This window comes from Barbus barbus (assembly GCF_936440315.1).
Source record: "Barbus barbus genome assembly, chromosome: 9".
NCBI classification, from domain to species: Eukaryota; Metazoa; Chordata; class Actinopteri; order Cypriniformes; family Cyprinidae; genus Barbus; species Barbus barbus.
In genome coordinates this window covers 25,429,558-25,450,551 of record NC_136737.1, presented here as the reverse complement: position 1 = coordinate 25,450,551, position 20,994 = coordinate 25,429,558, and the positions used below count along the sequence as shown (strand labels likewise).

The 20,994-nt window shown below is 34.0% G+C and overlaps 1 protein-coding gene across 1 annotated transcript in view; it reads left to right on the top strand.

Annotated features, from left to right (window-relative positions):
- LOC306875218 (dedicator of cytokinesis protein 3-like) overlaps positions 1–20,994 on the top strand; it is a gene marked incomplete at its 3' end in the record, with an annotated part of 249,864 nt that overhangs the window by 145,289 nt on the left and 83,581 nt on the right. Inside the window, exons 7-11 of the mRNA XM_079425684.1 lie at positions 990–1,074; positions 8,444–8,485; positions 10,025–10,176; positions 17,343–17,424; positions 17,531–17,591. Coding sequence (XP_079281810.1) covers positions 990–1,074; positions 8,444–8,485; positions 10,025–10,176; positions 17,343–17,424; positions 17,531–17,591 — 422 coding nt within the window. The remainder of the gene's footprint in view (positions 1–989; positions 1,075–8,443; positions 8,486–10,024; positions 10,177–17,342; positions 17,425–17,530; positions 17,592–20,994) is intronic.

Sequence of the window (20,994 nt, the reverse complement as noted above, 5' to 3'; positions counted from 1 at the left end):
GTTTGTTAACACAAAGTCATCAACAAATGGATTTATTTATGCTCTGATAGAAGCCAATGATGCAAGATGTCTCTCTGGAGAACTAATTTGCATTGAGATATTCAGAAAATATGCATTTATAAGCACACCCCTGCTAGACAGGGACCCTGGGTGATGCTAATGCTAACGCTTTGATCGAGAGCACAACAACCAGAGCAAAAGGACTAGCAACCAGCCAAATACCCTAACAACCTTGTCAATATGGTAGCTATTTTACATTAGCGTTAGCATTACTAAAATAATTTCCTTCTGTTTGACTATTTACTTCTTAATGACTGATATTGAACCACTTGGCAAACACCCCGAACATTTAAATGAATATAAAAATATAGTTTAGTAATAAAAAATGTGCATTTCAACAAACTTTCGATGTGAATTTCCAGCCTCAGCGTCATTATCTTTCATGAGTTTAGTTGCTAACCCACCTACTTGATGCTAGTCTGTGGTTTAGGCTACTCAGGGCGTTGTTAGGGTTTTATTTACGTCTAGGAAATCTGAGAGAAGAAATTTTTGTTATATTAAGATACATTATGCCATCATTTTCATAATTAGGTTATGAGTGCAACACCTGTTTCTATAGCTCTACAGTATGACAGCTGCACGTAGCGCTAACGCTAGCAGTTTTCTGTGCATCTTTACCATATGAGCCTCTCAAAATTAACAGTTCTATGTGGATAAACCTGGAAAGAAGTGTGGAAAATGTGTCCAGAAACATTCTTATGTCAGGTTTTCCATCACACTGCTGTTTGAGATATTAGCATATAGCAATGTAGAGATTTATGGATAAAAAAATAGCGCATGGCTAAATGCCTGTGACAACAGGTGGACACAACAGCTTGACAGATCTTCTGTTCTTTTATTATCCACAATATTATACATTCTAAGTATTTCTAGTCTTTCAGGAGTCTACGTTAATAATCTGAGTTATGTTGTTTTCTTGTGTTCAACAGACACTTAGGCTTAGATCTGGTGCCCAGGAAGGAGTTTGAAATGGTTGATGCGGACCAGATCAGCGTTTCTGATCTCTACAAAATGGTGAGTACACTGACTGGTACTCTTTTAATGTGTGCTTTTTCATCCCTGAAGCAGTAAATCACTATAATGTCCTCTGTTGGATGTTAGGAAAACATATAATAGATGTTTTTGCAAGGATTATGATTTATAATTCATGCAAACTGCTTCCGTTGTTCAAAGAGTTTATGAGATGCTTGTGCATATGACACTAGTTCATATTTGCTGAATTATTTGCTCATATAGCATTATGATTTTAAAGTTCTGGTTTAAATGATTATATATGTAAGTATGCATATAAAAATAAAATAAAAATAAAGGATGAAATCATAAATCAAATTGAATTTATATGGAAACGGTTAAGAGTAAAAAGAAGACTTTGATTTCTTAAATATACACAGAAAAATTCAGGTAATTATTTATTTATGATTATAAAACTGTGTATGGTTATTTTTGTTCAGTGTGCAGTTGTTATAATGACCTGTATTTTGGTTTGTGCTTCTTAATTTTCTAGTGTTTTTCTTACTTTGAATTACAGCAAGTAATGTTTACGGAGCTAACTGCTTTGGAGAACTGCCCTGTGGAGTTTAATAAGATACAATATTGGAAAATTATAAAAAAGAAGCTGTTTTTAGCTTTTGATAATTTTTTACCATCAGTAATTCACTTTATTCTCTAGGCCGCTATTCGACGATGATAGCGGTTTATTGCAAACAGGTTTCGACACCAGCATCTGTTTCTAACAGGTGCTTTTGAATGGCAGCTTGTGGAAAAGCTGCTAATACTGTTCATTTATTTATTTCACACATTTGATGGATCTTTTTCCATGATGTCTGCACAGGTTTGTGCCATATGTATCTATGTTTGGGTTTGTGTGGGACTGGATTTTTGTACAATATGTCAGCAAAGGGGCTAAATTTACCTCAGCGCTGTACCCGTATTCCGCAGTTTTGGATATATATAGCTTTTTCCACAGGCTGCAATGTGACAGCACCTGTTAGAAACAGACGCTGGTGTCAAAACCTGTTTTCAATAAAACGTTATCGGATATATAATATAAAATCTACGCATATGCAAGCTTAAAATTGTTAATGCATGAAAAATATTCGCTTGTGTTTTTCAGTTTGGCTGTAAAATGAAACTATAATTTATCAGCACTTCATGTCCAATAAAGCTTATTATTGTAAAAATTATATTTAATATATCACAATATTCTTTTTTGTATTTTCTCTAAAATTATGTAATTTTCGTTTTAAATAAAGTGTATTATTGTGAAATACATTGTGATTTTTCTTTTTTTTATTATTTTTTTTTTTGAATGAGAGAAACCAAGCAGCTATTTTTAATATTAAATGTGTATGGTATGTATACCTTATTAATAATATTTATTAATATTGTCAAATGCCACACATTTACTTCCTTTTTAAGTAAATTCGGTTGAATCAGAGCTTTGAAATGAATCAATGTTTTAAATCAGACCGTTAAAACAAATCATATTTCTCAAATCTACTTTTTGCTGATAGGTTTAGATTAGAGATATTAAAAATATTCTCTCTGTATTTTGTAAAATATAATTTCCGTCTTCATGAAACTTAAAAAAAAGCTTGTTTATAAATCTGATATTCATTGTGTTTTGTAATTCTATATTTGCAACAACAATAATAATAATAATAATAAACAATAATAATAACAACAACAACAACATTATTATTATTACTATTGTTGTTGTTGTCATTATTATTATTGTTGTTATTATATATCTTTGGTTATATTCATAATATTAAATGTTTATAATATGTACAGTTTATTAATATGATTAAATTATGAATATTATTAAAATGTATTTATTTTATATAATTTTTAAAGCATGCAAATGCCACACAGTGACTTCCATTTTGTAGTAAATTAAGTTGAATCAGTGCTGTGAAATGAATCAGTGTTTTGAATCGGAAAGTTAAAATAAATAAAATTTCTCAAATCCACCTGCATTTTTACCACTAGGTTTAAAATCAGAAATGTTGTTATGTAAAACAGTCTTCAAGTCTTTATGAAACTTAAAACACATTTAAAATAATTGTGATAGTCCTGATGTTATTTAGTTTCATATTGGCAACGTTTTTCCTTCAACCATTGAAGTTACAAAGTTAGAGAGAAACAGAAAGAGGTTGGAGGAACCAGTGAAAAGAAAAGAGGACTATTCAAAGCGTTTGACTAAGAGGTTTCACTAACTTTTTGGGCAAACACTCTTAGGTAGAGTAGCTGAATCTCGACTCAATTTTAAGTGCACTAGCCAAATGTTGCGGTCACAGTGAGATTTGTATAGCTCGATATGTGGGAGGCGGAGGAGTTTGACACAAATACCAAAAAATAAAGAAAGAGCAGAAAGAAACAAGTTTCTGAAGAGAGCACAGAGACAAAGATATGAGAAGACTTTTACTTGGCCTCGGGCAGCAGAGAGCACCGAAGCTGCAGAGACTCGAGACCTTTCGTTTTCCTAGAAGTTGCTGCTGAATTGTCTCCAGGGAAGCAAAAGATAGATTAAATCAAAGAGCCGAGCTCTTCTGGTTCTGGATTACACGTGGACTGCTGGATTTACTCAAGCTATCAGTTTTCTATTGACTTTCTATGTTCATTCCATAATTTTTTGGCTTTTGCAGTAACATTATCGTGAAAATAAATATTGAAGTTTTTTTTTTTTTTTTTCTGTTGCAAAACAGTGACATGACTGTCTTTTTGAAAGCCCAATTTTACACTTTTACAGTCATAATATATTCTTTTTCATAGGAAACTTCATGTTGCTATGATAGACTGCCACTCAGTTCAATTTAATGTAATTAATTTAGTTGAATAAAAATGCATTCTTTATTAAAATATAATTTTATTAATATATAAATAAATGTAATTAAACAAATAACGACAAATAAATATACATTTAATGTGATTTATTTAATGTTTAAAATGTTACATTTTATCATATGTAATTTCTGACAGCTAAAAAGAGCAAAAGGGCATGTCTTGAAATATAAAAAATAATATAATATAATGTTGCATTGTAAATTTGTTACAATAAAATAACCCATGAGAGTCTAATTTAAGGATAGATAGATAGATAGATAGATAGATAGATAGATAGATAGATAGATAGATAGATAGATAGATAGATAGATAGATAGATAGATAGATAGATTTTAGTGAAAAATTAATAACCCTATATATTTATTTGTTTGATTGATTTCTTTTGAAAGTTTAAAATAAAATATTTTAAAAATTAATTAAATTAACAAAAATAATGACCATATTTTTTTATTTTATTTTATTTTTTTCCCTCTGTACCCATAAGAGAACCCTTGAGGATATATTGCAAAATGAAAAAATTAAATAAATAAATAGATTCAATATTTGTATTAAAAAATGAATAAACGTTTATTTATTTATTTATTGTGATACACAAGTTTCAGGTTTAATTTTGACTCATTGAGCAGCATTGTGCCCTTGAGCAAGACACTTGCACTAGGCATCTGTTAGTCTTTTACCTGCAGTAATGTACAGTATCTTTGTATAAATAGTGTCTGCTAAATGATTTATTTCGCAAAAGAACAATATACATATATAAGTTAGTCAGGGACTGAAGTCTCACAGAAGCACGCAGTAACATGGCTGTACAATCTGCCTCGCTCACAGTGCCGCAAGGCGCTATTTTAGATTAATGAGTCCGGCTAGGCACGTGTTTAGCCTCCCTAATGGTGAAAGTTAGAATAGAAGGAAAGATATTTGTTTTCAGCTGTTTCTCAGTTCGGCCTGAAATCCTCCACTGGGTTTGCAAATTAAACTCTACTTCACTCCCTCGTTGTCAAGCATTATATCAAGGAAATCTCACTTTTTATTTTGAGATGTGCGCGCAGCTTTGATGATTATTTTCCCCGGTCCTTCATATAAAAGTCATTTTTAGGGATGTTTACTAAGGAAAGCATCACTATGAGCAAACATATCTAGAAACCACTCAGAACACATGACTAACACCTTGCAATGCCCTAGCAACCATTCAGAACACCTTAGCAATGACCAGCAATGTCCTAGCAACCACACTCAGATCACATGAATGACACCACGCAATGCCCAGCAACCATCCAGAGTACCCTAGCAATCACAACATATAAATGTGACCATAATTGCCTAAAACAGTCGAGTAATCACCAAGCAACAACATAGCAACAATGATCAACCAACCAGAACATCTTAGACACAACATAGTGACACCTTATCAACCACCTAGCAATGTCCTAACAACCACCTGAACAAAAAAAATCACCCATTTATAATGGTAACAACCCACATAGTATGGTAACAACCATCCAAAAAAAACATTAGCAACCACTAGCAATGACCTAGCAACCACTCAGTATTTTTTTTTTTTTTTTTTACCTTTATTTATCCAGATAAACTGTTTGAGAACCACTTCTCATTTACAAACATGACCTGGCCAAGAGGCTACAAAAATCAATAAGGACATACTATACAACTGTACATAGTCACACACATAGAACAAGCAATTGAATTAAAAAAGGTAACAGTAAAAAAAAGAAAAAGAAAAAAGAAAAGGTGCTTAAATAAGTGTGTGTAAATATAGTTCGTAATTGTCAGCAGGAACAAGAGTCAACTATGTAATTTTGGAGGTTTTGTTTAAAGGTGGAAATTGAAATCAGAGATGTAAGTTTCAGTATACCCGACTACCACCTAGTAATGTCCTAGCAATCATCCAGACCCTAGCAATCACAGCATAGAAATGTCACCACAGTCACCCAAAACAGCATAGCAATCACCAAGCAACAACATTGCAGCAACAAACACCCAACCAGACCTCCCTAGATACAACCAAGTGACACCTTAACAACCACATAGCAATGTCCTAACCATCCAGATTACCCTAGCAATAACAATGTGGAAATGTGACCACAACCACAGCCTTGCAATCACCTAGCAACAACAAGCAACCAACCAACCAGAACACCCTAGTTACAAACTAGTGAAACCTTTTCAACTGCCTAGCTATGTCCTAACAACCATTCAGGGTATCCTAGCAATCACAGCATGGAAAAGTGACCACAATTGCCCAAAACAGCCTAGCAATAACCTAGCAACCCTTTGGCTACAACAAAGGAACAACAAGCAACCATCCAGAACACCGTAGATACAACGTAGTGACACCTCATCAACCGCCTAGCAATGTCCTAGCAACCACCTAAACAAAAAAGAGCCCATCCACAGCATCCAGAAAACCTTAGCAACCACTAGCAATGGCCTAGTAACCACTCAGTACACCTGACAACCACCTAGCAACCATTCAGAGTACCCTAGCAATTACAGCATATAAATGTCACCACAGTCAACCAAAACAGCCTAACAACAACAAACAGCAAACCAGAACTCCCTGACACCTTATCAACCACCTAACAATGCACTATTAATCACCCCAAACACCTTAGCAACCACCCAGAACACCTTTGCAACAACCAGTAGTGCCCTAGCATCTATCCAGAACACTTAATTAATCCCCAGCAATGTCACAACATTGCAATGTGCTAACCACCACCTAGAATACATTAGCAAGTGCATTGCAACGCCACTCCACCAAGAACACCCAAGCAAAGTCTTAGCAACCATCTAGAACACCCTAGCAACTGAGCACCTGTAGAGCTAAGTGCTGACAACCTTCACTCCACCCACAACATGCGAGCAGTGCCCTAGTAACCACCCAGAACACCCAAGTGATTGGACAGCAAGTGCTAATAACCACTGAGGACACCTTAACAAACGCACAACAATGTCACTCCACCATGAACACCCAAGCAATGCCTCAGCAACCACCTAGGACACCTTAGCAACTGAGCAATGTGCTATTCCAGTACTCCAGAACACTTTTTTCAATCGCTTAGTAATATCACTGCACGCACAACACACAAGCAATGCCCTAGTAACCACACAGAATACCCTGCAAACTGGATAGAAAATGCTAATAACAGCTGAAAACACCATAGCAACCACATAACAATGTCACTCCACCAAGAACACCCAAGCAATGCATAAGCAACAACCCATAACATCTTAGCAATTAAGCAACTGGACAGTAAAATGATAACAACCATTAATAACACCTTGGACTACTGCATTGTAACATCACTTCACCTAGAACACCCTATAGCTACTGGAAAACAAAGTACTAACAACTGCCGAGAACACCTTAGCAACCACATAGTAACATCACATCACACAGAACACCCCAGTAACCAACCAGAACACCCTAGCAACTGGGAAACAAAGTACTTACAAACACTGAGAACACATTAGCAACCACATAGTGACACCACGCCACCCAGAAAACCCTAGTTATGCCCTAGCGACCAACCAGAACACCCTAGCAATGCCCTAGTAACCAATCAGAACAGCCTAGACACTTGAAAGCAAAGTACTAACAACCGCCAAAAACACATTAGCACATATTGATGTCATTCCACCCAGAACACCCTAGCAACTAGAAAGCAAAGTACTAACAACAGCTGAGAACACCTTAGCAACCACCTAGTGATGTCCCTCCACCCAGAACACCATAGTAATGCCCTAGCAACCAACCAGAACTCCCTAGCAACTAGAATGCAAAGTACTAACAACCGCCGAGAACACCTTGGCAACCACATAGTGACATCACTTCACCTAAAACACTGTGTTTTGAACCGGAAGACACAATCTAATTAGTATTTTTGCGTTCACGAGTTTTGCATACCTCTTTTCCCACCATGCATGCGCCGATGGGGGTTTGTGTTGAATGCTGGGTAATTTATTCTAAACACAGTCAAAAGCACTGAAGAGAAAGATGCAAGTTAAGAAACACAGTCTGAGAAGTCAGCCAGGCAAGATGTGTGTGTGTGTGTGTGTGTTTCACCATGTGATTATGAGCATGTGTTTTCTGCTTGTGGTTTGTGCTGACAATGCCTCTGTGAATATGATTAATCTAGATGTAGATATCTCATGAGATATTGCTCTGTACAATCATACAGCGTTGTGGGAAAATATTCAAACCCTTAAGCAAGTGTCTCATTTACTCAATTACAGATCAAATAGGAAATTCTGTTCCCTTTGATACTAGAATTATGATTTATTTTAGTGTGACATTGTTTTAGGTTTGAAGATACAGTGTGCAGTATGCACATTATATGTTTGCATTTGAAATATATATTTTTTTTAATTTTTAAGGATGTCAGTTACTTCAGGTACAGCTAAGATGATATGTTTAACTGATGTCAGCATGCTTTGTACAGTATATACACATTGACTGGATTTTAGTCTGAAATATGACCACAGGGTTTCTCTTTCTCTCTCTGTTTCTCTCCGTTGACAGCACCTATCCAGCAGACACAGCGTCCAGCAAAGCACATCCCAGGTATATTTGTCATACTCAGCACCATCTGAGGACTTGTCAGAAATGCTTTGAATTGTTAACGTATAGAATGCTTTGTAGGTCATGGTTCACTGCGGGCTAAAATCTGACATTTTGATCTAAACACCTTGTTTACTCTGTTTTGGTCATGCTAAAAGACCTTTTAGAGTTATGTATAATGCACTATTTTCAAATATAGGTCAGTAAAACTGGCCAAAAGATTACAACATTCTGCTATAAGCACTAATGAATATGCATGTTTGTCTTGTTCCATTTAGATGATTTTGTGAATTAATATTTTTAAAAACATTGTATTATATTATATTATGTATTTTTGAATACAAATTTAAGATGCAAGAAATGCAAATAGCAGAGTAACTGCATAACATAAACATAACATGACATTCCACAACATATCAAATGTGATGATATGGCAAAGTTGTGTTATAGATTTACATGTTATATTGTTAAATGTTATGCAGTGTGTTGTTATATCATGTTGTGGTATATTGTTACTTGTTATGGTATGCCATGCTGTAGCATATTACATGCCATGTGATGCATTACATGTTACATGCTGTTACAGTGTTACATGTTATAGTCTAATATGTTATGTAACATTGTGTTCTATCATGTGGTGCATTATTACATGTTCTGACATGTCATGTGATATATAGTTGCATGTTATATTATAGCATTACATGTTATATTGTTATATATTATAACATGTTATGTTGTTATATCATGTGATGGTATATTATTGCATGTTTTCCATGTCATGTGGTATATCACGTCATGATATAGTTACATGTTATGTTTTTTTATGTTATGTTATAGCGTTACTGTTATTGTTATATTTCGTCGTGTTTTTATATCATGTTATATTTTATATCATGGTATATAGTGGTATTGTTAGATATTATGGCATGTCATGCTATAGTATGTCATGCAATTAAATATATGGTTACATGTTTTAGCATTGCATGTTATATCGTTGTATGTTATATCATGTTGTGGTATATGGTTACATGCAATGTTATAATATTACATGTTATATCGTTACATGTTTTGCCATTTCTTGCTGTGGTATATCATTGCATGTTGTTATAACAACACATGAAACAACACATGCAACATAACATTTTACAATATTAGAAAACATCATGTTATAAATTGCTGTAGGTTATGTGAAGTTATAACTTTATATGTTTTGTCATGTTGTCTTATATTATGTTGTGGGATGGTTGCATGTTATAACATTGCTCATGTAACTATATAATGTAACAATATAAGATATAACATAATAATATACAGTACCATGACATAACATAACATGGAGCAATATAACATAACATGAAAAAATATACCTTGTAAGATAACACAACAACATAAAATAACTTCACAATATTTCACAAAATGACTTTTCACATACTGTATTATCTGACATAGCATCTAACATAACATTACAAAATAACATTATAACATATACTGTAACAAGCATCTCATGACATAATGTAAAGCTGTTGTTTACTCTGCTTTCAGGATGGCGGAAGACAAAGACATGGGGATTTGTGTCGAATGCCTGTGCCACACCATCTCTTTGTCAACCTAAAGAGCTTCACATACAACACCATCGGCGAGGACACAGACATCTTCTTCTCTTTGTATGACCTGAGAGAGGGCAAGCAAATCAGGTAGGAAATGTGCCATGTATAAATTTGTATACACTTTCAGTGGTTGTGCCCCTTCACCATTTAAACTTTTCACAATAAAGAAGCTTTCATTGGTAATTATTCACAAGGAACAAAAAGTACATGATGAGGTCCCATAAGAAATAAAGTAAGCCATAATTTTTAAAACATCAAGGTCTTGGAAATGAAAGCTTGCGCATACATCGTCTACATGTGCATAGGCCACATTTTTTTACAATAATTCAAAATAGCACACAGCACTGTGAAACCCGCAGAAAGATGCGATAAGGACAAGAGACCTTGATGAAGTATTCATTTAAAAGATCACTTCGCTTCAACTATGCTGTTAACCCTTTAGGTGCCAGGGTTTTTTGGAAAAAATGCTGGATTTTGACATCAAGATTTCAAAAGCTTGTGGCTTGAAAGGGCTTAAAGATAGAGATCTACTGTAAATTAGAAAAATGTTGGGCATGGCCGAAAGTTTATGTGGGGTGTAAATATACTAATCTAATTTGCATATTATGACGTCATCAGAGGCGGCCCGCTTGAATTTCATAATATTTAGGAAATAGTAGATATTGAATTGATGTTTGATTTTTTTTGTTTGTTTTTTTTTTTGTCTTTTTCTCCTCATTCCAAATAATCAGAAAAGAGGAAACCAACAATAAAACATGAGAAAGTACTAAATTATTACTATATTACTATACTATATAGTAGTAAAACGCATGTGAACAGTAGCCTACTTTTTGATCAGTTCATCAGTAATATTCAGGAAATAATAGATATTGAATGGATGTTTGAACTTATTTGCATGTTGTTGTTGTTTTTTTGTCTTTTTATCCTCATTCCAAATGATCAGGAAAAGAGGAAATGAACAGTAAAACAGGAGAAAGTAGTAAATAACTCCGCTTCGCGTCGTGGCCGCATCACCACCTCGGGTGTGCATTATTTTTCTAATAATTCAACGGTCCGGAGTCAATTATTCCGCTTATACTACGGTTGCCACACCTGAAGACATCGATCAGATTATATATTTCAAGGGATTCGTCCGGTTTTTCTACTTAAATCGCTATTGTGAGTAGGATTATTTCTTCCGCATCTCATCCAACGACTCTTTTGCTAGTTCCAAAACGTCATGTTAAAGCTGGCAATGGAGGCTTGAGCCGTTGATAGCAGACTAATGCAGTTAATAATGAAGTTATTAGAAAGAGAGCGAGAGAGACAGAGACACAGAGAAAGAGAAACAGAGAGAGTGAGAGAGAGAGAGAGAGAGAGAGAGAGAGCTTGTATGAATTAGGCTACCTCTGTGTGTCCCTCAACAGTGTTCTGAAGCACCGTCTCTAAACTGTAAGTCTGCTTTAAGATGCAGCGCTGTTATTACCTCGCTAGTGAGAAATGTCATGTGTAGCCTTTAAGTTGCTACACTAGGCTAACTGATAAAATTGTCAGGGCAGCGCTGACAACGATGCGAAGTGATATGGAACTGTAATGCGGTCAAGAAAGCTGCCTGGAACTACGTTCGCCGTGCGTTTCCCTGAAAATAATTGCACACCTCAGAACGTTCGTCAGCCAATCAGATTCAAGCATTCAACGGCCCCGTAGTATAACACATTTTTAATCAATAAAATGTCATTATAGGGGAATCCGAGCTTCCCTTGCAGTCTTAAAGAAATCCCCACTGATATATATATATATAGCTTAACTGATGTAGTAAATTTGCTCGGTAGCACACCCGGTACAGCATTGCACTTGTGTTGTGGAGCTGCAATATAAGTGACAGAAGACCTCAAAGACTTGTAGAATCAAGCTAAAATGTCATGGTTGCTTCAGCATTCTCATGTTTGCTTTTATAAAGACTGTCAGTTATGTTTAGGGATTTAGTGTAGTTTGTACTTTTTTTTCCACACGATAGAACATTAACCTTTAGTACCACTCACTGGACATTTAATTTCGAAACTGCCTCAATACGTAATTGAAATGCTGCCAGATTTGCAATCATATGTTTCGGATAAAACCAAATGCACTTTTAGTGCCACTTACTGGACATTTCAAAAAGTAATAACATTTTGCAGAAATGTTGCCAGATGCATGTTTTTGGAGCTCAATTCATTTGGCTTTTTGAGGAAAGGCTTTTATAACTTTTCATGAGGAACTTGAAGTAAGTTGGCTTTAAAAAGGCGCTGGTCAGAAAGAGGAAGTTGCATTGCTTTCCAGTGGTTGAGGGAATCTGCAAGAGCTGGAACATCCTAGAGGGAAGTCCAGTTTCAGGGACTATAATAAACTCAACTTGTTCTCAATGATGAGGAGGTTCTATCTTCTGTTATACAATGGAAACTTGTTTTGTTTTTTCTCATGTTAATCTTAAGAGAAATAAGGCCACTGGCAGATTCCTCCAATGGGAATGTTTAAAAAGTAAGTTATACACCTCATTAATTAAATTAGAGAAGCACTTGTACGCCACTAAGAGACGATCGCTTAAATGTTTCTGTTTGAAGCAGCAGTTCAGTAAGTTCATGTATTACCCTTTCATCCTTTTGAATGCTGAAAGAAACAACAAAAACATTAATTAGGGTGGTCAGACCCCCTTAAACCCCCCTCATTCCTACCGTTTTTGTTTTTCAACAGGATGTGATGTTTACTCCAAGCTCACCTGAAACAGTCATGTTGCATCATGATCTGTCAAAGCAGCATGGGTTAGCACGGCTGTTTTTGTGTGTTTGTGTGATTTCGAAGCCTTGATCTGCAGAAAGCGCAGTGTGTTGCTGGAGTTGGTCCTGAGGGAGGCTGCTCTCATGAGAGTCCCCATGCTGATAAGTCTCACCATGGAGACAGAATGATTTCTCTACCTCACATTTCATTTCCAATGTTCTCCAATGTTCCAATGTTTTCTGTGTGAGTTAAGCTTTGCTTTTTATCATTCTTCCCCTGCAGTTCTTTAGAATGGAAAGCATATGTCACTTACAAAACCCACAAACCAGTGCAGTGCTTTTTGAGGTTAAACATGTTTAATTCTGTTTTGTTTTTTTTTTACAATAAAATCAGTATGAATTGACTATATATATAGTGGGAAAATAATTATTTGATCCCCTGCTGATTTTGTACGTTTGCCCACTGATAAAGAAATGATCAGTCTATAATTTTAATAGTATGCCCTGACCCTGATGGTACATGGCCCCGTCCATCATCCCTTTGATGTGGTGCAGTTGTCCTGTCCCGTTTCTTCAAATCATTTTTTTCATCAAAATGTAGGGATGTCACCAAATATTTATTATTATTATTATTACGGATATTTTTTTCCTTTTACCTGAATAAATGTTCTTTTTAAGGAATTTGATATGATGTGTTAATTGGTGCTAACCCATTCCTATGTAATTACTGAAATGATTAATATGATCACAGATTATGTGTTTGACTGACTACACCGTGATTTCAAATCTTGAAAAATACACCAAAAAGCATCAGTATCATATAAATGGCAGCAACCGAGGAAAGCTGGCCAAATGATTATTCACACAGCACCCACAGAGCTGTGTCTCTTTCTCTCTCTCTCTCTCTCTCTCTCTCTCTCTCTCTCTCTTTCTCTCTCTCTCTCCACCCACTCCTCACGCTGTTGACAGGCTGCTAATGGTGCCTCTGCCTCCCTCTCAAAAGCTGTCTGACCCTGGAGTGGGCCACTGGTTCGCTCCAAAATTATATCACACCTGGTCAAGTCTGAAAAGAGGAACGTACTGTACGCAACTGTTTTTAGTTACAAGAACTTTCCAGATGATTGAAGTTTGTCTCGTCAACGTTAAATCCTGTTCACAAACCAGTTTAGTCTGTAATGGGACATATTTCACATTGACTTTAAATATGCTGTGCAAAATATCTGCCCTGAATATTCACAGTTTCACACTTTCGATGTCCCTCTGTTTTAAGGTTTTCAGTGCTCTTTCTTTTTCCATCCGTCTGTCACTTGCTTCTGCAGTCGCACATACGCGCATGACAAACATATTCAGAGACACTCGTGTCAAATCCAACTGTAAGCATCTTGCACGGCTGCAGTCTGTCTGTGTGTTACTCTTCTGTGAGCTGCTCCATCCACACCAGCGCTGCAAATGGCGTATGGTGTTTTGTGTTGGACCAAGAAGTGAGAAAAATTGTGGAAAATGGAAATAATAATAATAATAATAATAATAATGATGATGATGATGATGATGATGATGATTGTAATAATGTTGTTGTTGTTGTTGATTGTGGTGTTAAAAATAATAATTATTATTGATGTTATTATCAAAAAGGTAAAAAAAGAAATCCACAATTCCATAATTATATTTTTTACTTATATTATTATTATTATTATTATTATTATTATCATCATCAAAAAGGGAAAAATAAATCCATAATTCCATTTTATTTTTACTTAGTTTATTATTATTATTATTATTATTATTATTATTATTATTATTATTATTATTGGACAAATACTTATTTATAATAATTTTTAAAAACCCTAATATTTCTAATATATATAGTTATTTCTAATAAATCTAATATTAAAAGGGAAAAAATAAATCCATAATTCCATAATTATATTTTTACATAGATTATTATTATTATTATCAAAAAGGGAAAAATAAATCCATAATTCCATTTTATTTTTACTTAGTTTATTATTATTATTATTATTATTGAACAAATACTTATTTATAATAATTTAAAAAATCCAATATTTTAATATAAGAATAACACAAAATTATTATCATCATCATCATCATTATTATTATTATTATTATTATTAGTAGTAGTAGTAGTAGTAGTAGTATCATCATCAAAAAGGGGAAATGAAATCCATAATTCCATTTTTATTTTTACTTAGTTTATTATTATTATTATTATTATATGGCAAATGCTTATTTATAATAATTAAAACAATCTAATATTTTAATATAAGAATAAAACAAGAAAATAAGAATCAAACATTATAATACAATAACAATATATTATTATTAGTAGTAGTAATTAGTATTAATGTTGTTGTTGTTAAAACAATTAATTAATTATTATTATTATTATTATTGATGTTATTATTAGATGGGAAAAATTAATCTTTTATAAAAAATTTTACTTATAAATTTTGTTGTTTGTTTAATAAAAATAATATAATAAAAAGATGTGTAGTTGAAAGCAATAACAATGCTAATAATAATAACATTTTTATTGCTGTTGTTAAAAACAACTATTATTATTATTGATTTTGTTATTATTAGAAGGGAAAATTTAGTTTTACTTTGAAAAGTATTTATTTATTTGTTAGTTAGTTAGAGAGGAATTATTCAGCTTTCAAGGTGCCTTTAATATTTGAACTTGTTCATTGCATTTGTCCACAGATTCCCAGCAGTTGTGTAGAAACCCTCGACTGTTTTAAATTAAATCCACTCTCTGAACATGTTTCTTTATGATATAAAGATCATACATAAATCGAAAGCCTATCAACCTTTACACACTCCAGACACTAAGTAAGTCATTACCATGAGCTAGCGAGCGCTACACAATAGGACCTGAACAATCGGCAAGTGGTTTGAATGGGAATAATAGTGCGGCTGATGTTGGAGGAGTTTAATGAATACCTGTGAGCGTCTCCTCCGGGGAAGAAGCTTGATGGTTTCCGGCGATGTGATTGGATGTTCTGGATCGAGGTGTTCCTTCAGGACGGACACGTGATGAGCTGATGAGTCTGGAGAACATGTGACACATGTGTAGCGCTAGACATGCAGAACAAACTGACTCTGTGTTCCTGAATTAATTTGATGCTGTTTTCTCCATCAGTAATTCCAGTGCCTAAACTTCACATTGGCTCTCTCCGCAGCATGAAAAACAAAACTGTTATTCAAATTTTGAATAAATTATACATGGAAAGCAAGCAACGCATCAACAGCCATTTCATTAGAGTCAGTGAAGTTGTCAGTGTGATTTTACACACTTTCACGCTGCGGTTTCATCCTGTAGTTTAGCATGAGCTCGCTGACTGTACTCCAGCGTTTAGATTATAGACTCGTTCAAATGCCTCTGATTGTCATTGTCAGTAATCGTTTGCAATGCTCAATCACTGCACTGAAACATGGTGTAGAATACTTGCCCAATATATTTCACACATTTGTTGTGCATGACAAAAATACATGTTCCCTCGTAAAACCGGAATCGTTACCAGGATACTGAAGTCTTGATTCGTGTGCCAGCAGCAGAAGCAGCAGAGATATTTTGTGAAGTGAGGTTTGCTTTGTGTTTGATATGCATGAGGACTGGCTCCTGTGGATCGGATGTGGCATGTGGAGATTTCTGAGCAAGGAGAACTGGCTTGAAATCATGAATTATTATCTAATTAGCTCTCAAAAATAACATTTCAGAGTTAGCTGGCACTGAAAAAGTCATTAGGGCCTTACTTTTTTTTTCAATGATTACATTGCAAAAGCATTTCAATATTTGGAAAAATAAATAAATTTGATATGTCGAAAGAGAGAATATATATATATATATATATGTGTGTGTAATTATTTGCTCACATTTATGTTGTTCAAAATCCAATTTGGCTTTCTTTCTTCTATTAAACACAAAAAAGAAGTTTTTGCAAAAGAGCAGTATTTTGCCAAATGTTCATGCTGCTCTCTTTTCCCTAAAATTAAGAAATCAAAATTTATTAATTCAAAAATAAAGGTGTAAACAAAGTACTTTATTTGATTTTTTTTCCAGTTAAATAAATAAATTCAAAAGCAGAAAGTCCATGCTGCTTTTTTCTCCATAAAATGAAGAAACCAATTATCAGTTTATTAATTCAAAAACAGAAAATGTAAAAATAAATAAATACAAAAATAAATTGAATTTTTATTTTGGTTTTTTTTTATTATTATTTATTTTTAAATAACATATGAATACATTATTTGTTTGTTTGTTTCAAAGAAAGTTCATGCTTCTTTCCGATAAAATGAAGGAATCAATTATTTTATTATTTTATTTATTTATATTGGCTATACAATAAAGGCTATTAAACATCGCTAAACTGTCTGAAATAAAATAAAAAACAAATAAATATATATATATAGGCTATATATATTCTCCATAGTCCAAATGATGAACGTTTTAAATGACAACTTTTTCATGCAACTCAAACTCAAACTTTTTTTTTCTTCCAGTGAGAAGTTTATGGTGAAACTCAACAAAAACGGTGGCCCAAAAAACCCAGAGAAGGTCGACCGTCTCTGTGCCCTCTTTACGGTGGGACCAACAACCGTTATTGCTACGGCTAAAAAATACAGAACTACATATGAAAATACTTTGGGAAAAAAAAAAACACTAAGTAGCTTCTCTTATTTTTTCACAGGACTTAAGCAACAAGGACATGAAGAGAGATCTGTACATTGTGTCCCAGGTCATCAGAACGGGTGAGTATCCCATCTCATTTAACCTCTTTCCCTTTCTGTCTCTTCTTCTGTCCATTTCCTTCATTTGGAGCCAAACGTTACCACAAGGCATTGCATTTCTGCCAGCAACTGCATCTCTAGAGCTCTTGCATAAGTGTGACACAGCAAGCTACATTCCAGTTTATAAAGGGACGGGAGACTGGGAATGAGACAAAACTATTTCACTTGCTCCGAACAGAGCAGTCTGAAAGTGGATGGCCATTTCCACTCTCAATGGCCATTTGTAACCTCATTTGTGAGGATTCTGAAAACTTTGGTTATCTTTTGATATGACTGTATAAATAAATGCTATATATATATATATATATATATATATATATATATATACATATATATATATATATATATATATATAATATCATTCAGTGGCATGCGGGTGGTAGTATTTGAAACTTGTCTGAATTACTAATATTATCAAGTATTAGATTTCTACCCATTTCAGTTATTCACTTCACTGATTTGATTATTCATTTTCATAAAAAAAAAAAATATATATATATAAACGTATGCAAACATGTAAATTGTTTTTAAATTATCTTCTAAATTATACAATTTCTATTTGTTGTTGAAAGATAATAATTTACAGAATCATAACTTGTTTCATATAATATTTACTTAAACGTATACATTAAATAATTACGAAATCACTAACAGGTAATATAAATATAATTAAGTATAGTCTAATATTTCGCAAAATGCTCTTCTCTAGACTTAATTTCTCTCGCAAGGAGCTGTGGACACTGATGACTTGCCTGAGGTAAATGAAATGCTACCTGACTTCTGTTTACAAGCAGTTTTAATGAAGTCTTTCCACGGTTGAAACATTAATTGAACGATTACGTGTGAGGTGAGCTGTTCATTCATGTTTATTTCACGTTAAAACTAACAATAAAGAGGAATGGGTGATCCCACTCGCTTGCACTTCCGTTTGAACTGAGACATTATACAGCGATTTGTCGCGTCACATCAAAGAGCGTCAAAATGGCATTTATTTATTGAATGTCAGTATGAATATGTGTACCGTTGCACCCTTACTATATATATAGTGTATATATATATATATATATAATATATATATATATATATATATATATATATATATATATAACTTTTACAAAAAAGTTCAAACTTTTAATTCAGAAGCAATTAATTGCAATTAATCGATTTGATAGCACAAATAAAAATACAGTGTTAATATCTTGTTTGTCAAATAAATAGATTTTTTTATTATGTTTAACTTGATTTTTAAACATTAATGAAAACAGAAGTTTTAAATGCCTGTTTATTTATCAAATTAAAAAGTGATGTATACATTTTTGCATTAATTAATTTAAATTCTGAGTGCAGCTGCTAATTTGTCAATTGTGATTTAAATAAAAGTGATTTATTTTAATATTTTGATTTCTTAAATTGCTAATTGATTCATTTGCATTCCTGTTTAGGTTATGTCCATTTCAGGTTATGTCCATTTTATTGTCTATTTCAACTTGATTCGCTGATTCATTGATTAATTTGCATCAAAAATAAAACAATACAAATAAAAAGTTAATGGAAGACCCTGCAAAGCATTTTTTCATGTTTGTATTTTATGTATTTTGTATTTTATTTTGTAAATTGATATTGTTTATTCTTTGTTTATTTATATGTATTATTATATTGGTCCATATAAAAATAATAAAATAGGTGTATGAAAGTAGTCTTAGACTTATTCTAAATAACTTAAGGCAAGGCAAGGCAAGGCAAGTTTATTTATATAGCACATTTCATACACAGTGGTAATTCAAAGTGCTTTACATAAAAGAAAGTGAAATAGACATTAAAAATCTATAAAAACATGGAAATAAAAATAATAAAAACAAGGAAATTTAAGATGATATAGAAATTGATTTAAAATGAATTTAAAGAAAATGATTATACATAAAATTCATTGCAGTCAGTTCGGACATATAGCACAGTGCTCATTCAACAAATGCACAGTTAAACAGATGAGTTTTGAGTCTTGATTTAAATGTGGCTAATGTTTTAGCACATCTGATCTCTTCTGGAAGCTGGTTCCAACTGCAGGCCGCATAATAGCTAAAAGCAGACTCCCCTTGTTTTGTGTGCACCCTTGGTATTTCTAACTGACTCGATCCTAATGATCTGAGTGGTCTGTTCGGTTTATATTCAGTGAGCATATCAGCAATATATTTAGGTCCTGGGCCATTGAGTGACTTATAAACAAGTAAAAGTATCAATCCTAAATGTAACTGGAAGCCAGTGTAAAGACCTGAGGACTGGTGTGATATGCTCAGATTTTCTGGTTCTAGTCAGAATCCTGGCAGCAGCATTCTGGATGAGCTGCAGTTGTCTAATGGTCTTCTTGGGAAGGCCGGTGAGGAGACCATTACAGTAATCCACCCTGCTGGTGATAAAGGCATGAACAAGTTTCTCCAAGTCTTGACTGGAAACAAAACATCTAATTCTTGCAATGTTTTTGAGATGATAGTATGCTGATTTAGTTACTGCTTTGACATGACTACTGAAACTAAGGTCTGTCTCCAGAATCACCCCAAGATTTCTGACTTGATTTTTAGTTGTTTGACCCCTAGAGACAAGGTATGCATTCACCTTGAGAACTTCATCTTTGTTTCCAAATGCAATGACTTCAGTTTTCTCCTTGTTTAACTGAAGAAAGTTCTGGCACATCCAACTGTTAATTTCATCAATGCATTGGCAGAGGGTGTCAATGGGGCTGTAGTCATTTGGAGATAAGGCTAGGTAAATCTGGGTATCATCAGCATAGCTGTGATAGGCAATTTGGTTCTTCATCATTATCTGACTTAGTGGGAGCATATACAGGCTAAACAGGAGCGGTGCAAGTATTGAGCCTTGTGGAACTCCACATGTCATGGCCGTCCACTTAGACTTATGCTCTCCTATGCTCACATAATAACCTCTCCCTTCTAAGTATGATCTGAACCATTTGAGTGCCATCCCAGAAAGCCCGACCCAGTTTTCCAGTCTCTCTAAGAGTATGTTATGATCGACAGTGTCAAACGCAGCACTAAGATCTAGTAGTACCAGCACTGATATTTTGCCAGAATCAGAATTGAGACGAATATCATTTATTATCTTAATGAGTGCTGTCTCTGTGCTGTGATGTGCTCGGAAACCAGATTGAAAATTGTCCAGGTATCCATTTGAGTTTAAGTAGTTGTTCAGCTCATTAAAAACTACCTTTTCAATAATCTTACCTATGAAAGGAAGATTTGATATGGGTCTATAGTTGCTCAACATGGTGTTATCAAGATTGCGCTTTTTCAGAAAGGGCTTAACAACTGCAGTTTTGAGGGAGTTTGGAAAAGTCCCAGAAAGAAGTGAG